At 53.9% G+C, this 1,766-nt stretch overlaps 1 protein-coding gene across 2 annotated transcripts in view; it reads left to right on the top strand.

The window, feature by feature from the left end:
• MAP4K1 (mitogen-activated protein kinase kinase kinase kinase 1) overlaps positions 1-1,766 on the top strand; it is a 25,664-nt gene that overhangs the window by 7,358 nt on the left and 16,540 nt on the right. For both annotated transcript variants that reach the window (XM_032248857.1, XM_032248856.1), the window contains exons 10-11: positions 783-845; positions 956-1,037. In XM_032248857.1, the coding sequence (XP_032104748.1) occupies positions 783-845; positions 956-1,037 (145 nt within the window). The remainder of the gene's footprint in view (positions 1-782; positions 846-955; positions 1,038-1,766) is intronic.

Consider the following 1,766-nt stretch of genomic DNA (forward strand, 5'->3'; position numbering starts at 1 on the left):
TTTTTTTTGAGATGGAGTCTTGCTCTGTTACCCAGGCTGGAGTGCAATGGCAGATTTTGGCTCACTGCAACCTCCGACTACCGGGTTCAAGCAATTCTCCTGCCTCAACCTCCTGAGTGGCTGGGACTACAGGTTCGTGCTACCATGCCCAGCTAATTTTTGTATTTTAGTAGAGAGGAGGTTTCACTATGTTGGCCAGGATAGTCTTTATCTCTTGACCTCGTGATCCGTCCGCCCTGGCATCTCAAAGTGCTGGGATTACAGGTGTGAGCCACCGCAGCCAGCCAACTATTATTATTTTTAGAGACAGGATCTTACTCAGTCACCCAGTCTGGAGTGCAGCGCCATGATCGTCCGTCACTTCAGCTTTGGATGCTGGGGTTCAAATGATCCTCCTGCCTTAGCCTCCCACATAGCTGGTCCTACAGGCGAGCATTGCCACACCCAGCTATTAAAAAATATTTTTTTGTGGAGATGAGGGCCTCATTATGTTGCCCCGGCTGGTCTCCAACTTCTGGGCTGAAGCTATCTTCCCACCTTGGCCTCCCAAAGTGCTGGGATTATGGGCTTGAGCCACTGCACCTGGCCTTGCTGTAGCTCCATCCGCTGTAAATGGCTTCCCTTAGGAGAGGCACCCTGGTGCGCCACAAAACCCGAAACTCACTTCCATTCTGTTTCTCACTTTGCTCTCTGTGGACCTCAGTGCTGATAGGAACCCCTCAAGCCATGAGGTCTGGCCCCCTTGAGGGTCTGAACCCCATGTTCTTTCCCTACCATTCTAGAGTTCTCTTCCTCATGACCAAGAGTGGCTACCAGCCTCCCCGACTGAAGGAAAAAGGCAAATGGTATGAGAGGGTGACAGGAGGGAGGGGGAGCAAGGGCAGGGCTGGGGCTGGGTGGCCTGATGGGAGGGTCTCTGGTCCCCTCACCCAGAACCTGGCTTTTTCTTCCCAAGGTCGGCTGCATTCCACAACTTCATCAAAGTCACCCTGACTAAAAGCCCCAAGAAACGACCCGGCGCCACCAAGATGCTCAGTGTAACCCTCCCTTCCCCAGGAAGCCCCCCAGACCACCAGCCCAGGATTCCCCGGGGCCTTCCACAGCTCCCGAGATGGACTCCTGCTCTTGTTGCCCAGGCTGGAGTGCAGTGGCACGATCTTGGCTCACTGCAACCTCCGCCTCCCGGGTTCAAGCGATTCATGTACCTTGTATCTGAGGACATGGATAACTGTGTTCCACGGAGCTCCCGAGGCCTTTCCAAAGTCCCTAGTGCCTCAGAACTTCCCAGGACGAGCCCCCACCACCAGAGACACTCCGGGTTGTACTCCAGACCTTTCCCAGGTCCCCTGAGTTGCTGAAACTCACAAATTCCCAAGGGATTCAGGACTTGTTCCTGGGTGTCCTCTTGAATCCCTGGGGAACCACTGTCTCTTCCAAGACAACTCTGGAATTCTCCCAGTCCCACTCTGAGAACCCTAAATTCTTCTAATTCCTTGAAACTTCTTAGAATCCCCCAGGCCGGCTGGGCACGGTGGCTCATCCCTGTAATCCCAGCACTTTGGGAGGCTGAGGCAGGTGGATCACTTGAGGTCAGAAGTTCAACACCAGTGTGGCCAACATGGTGAAACCCCATCTCTAGGAAAAATACAAAAATTGGCCAAGTGTAGTGGTGCACACCTGTAATCCCAGCTACTTGGGAGGCTGAGGTGGGAGAATCGCTTGAGTCCAGGAGGCGGAGGCCATAGTGAGCCAACATAGCACCACTG

Source organism: Sapajus apella, unplaced genomic scaffold (genome assembly GCF_009761245.1).
Source record: "Sapajus apella isolate SASKATOON/1434 unplaced genomic scaffold, GSC_monkey_1.0 scaffold68, whole genome shotgun sequence".
NCBI lineage: Eukaryota > Metazoa > Chordata > Mammalia > Primates > Cebidae > Sapajus > Sapajus apella.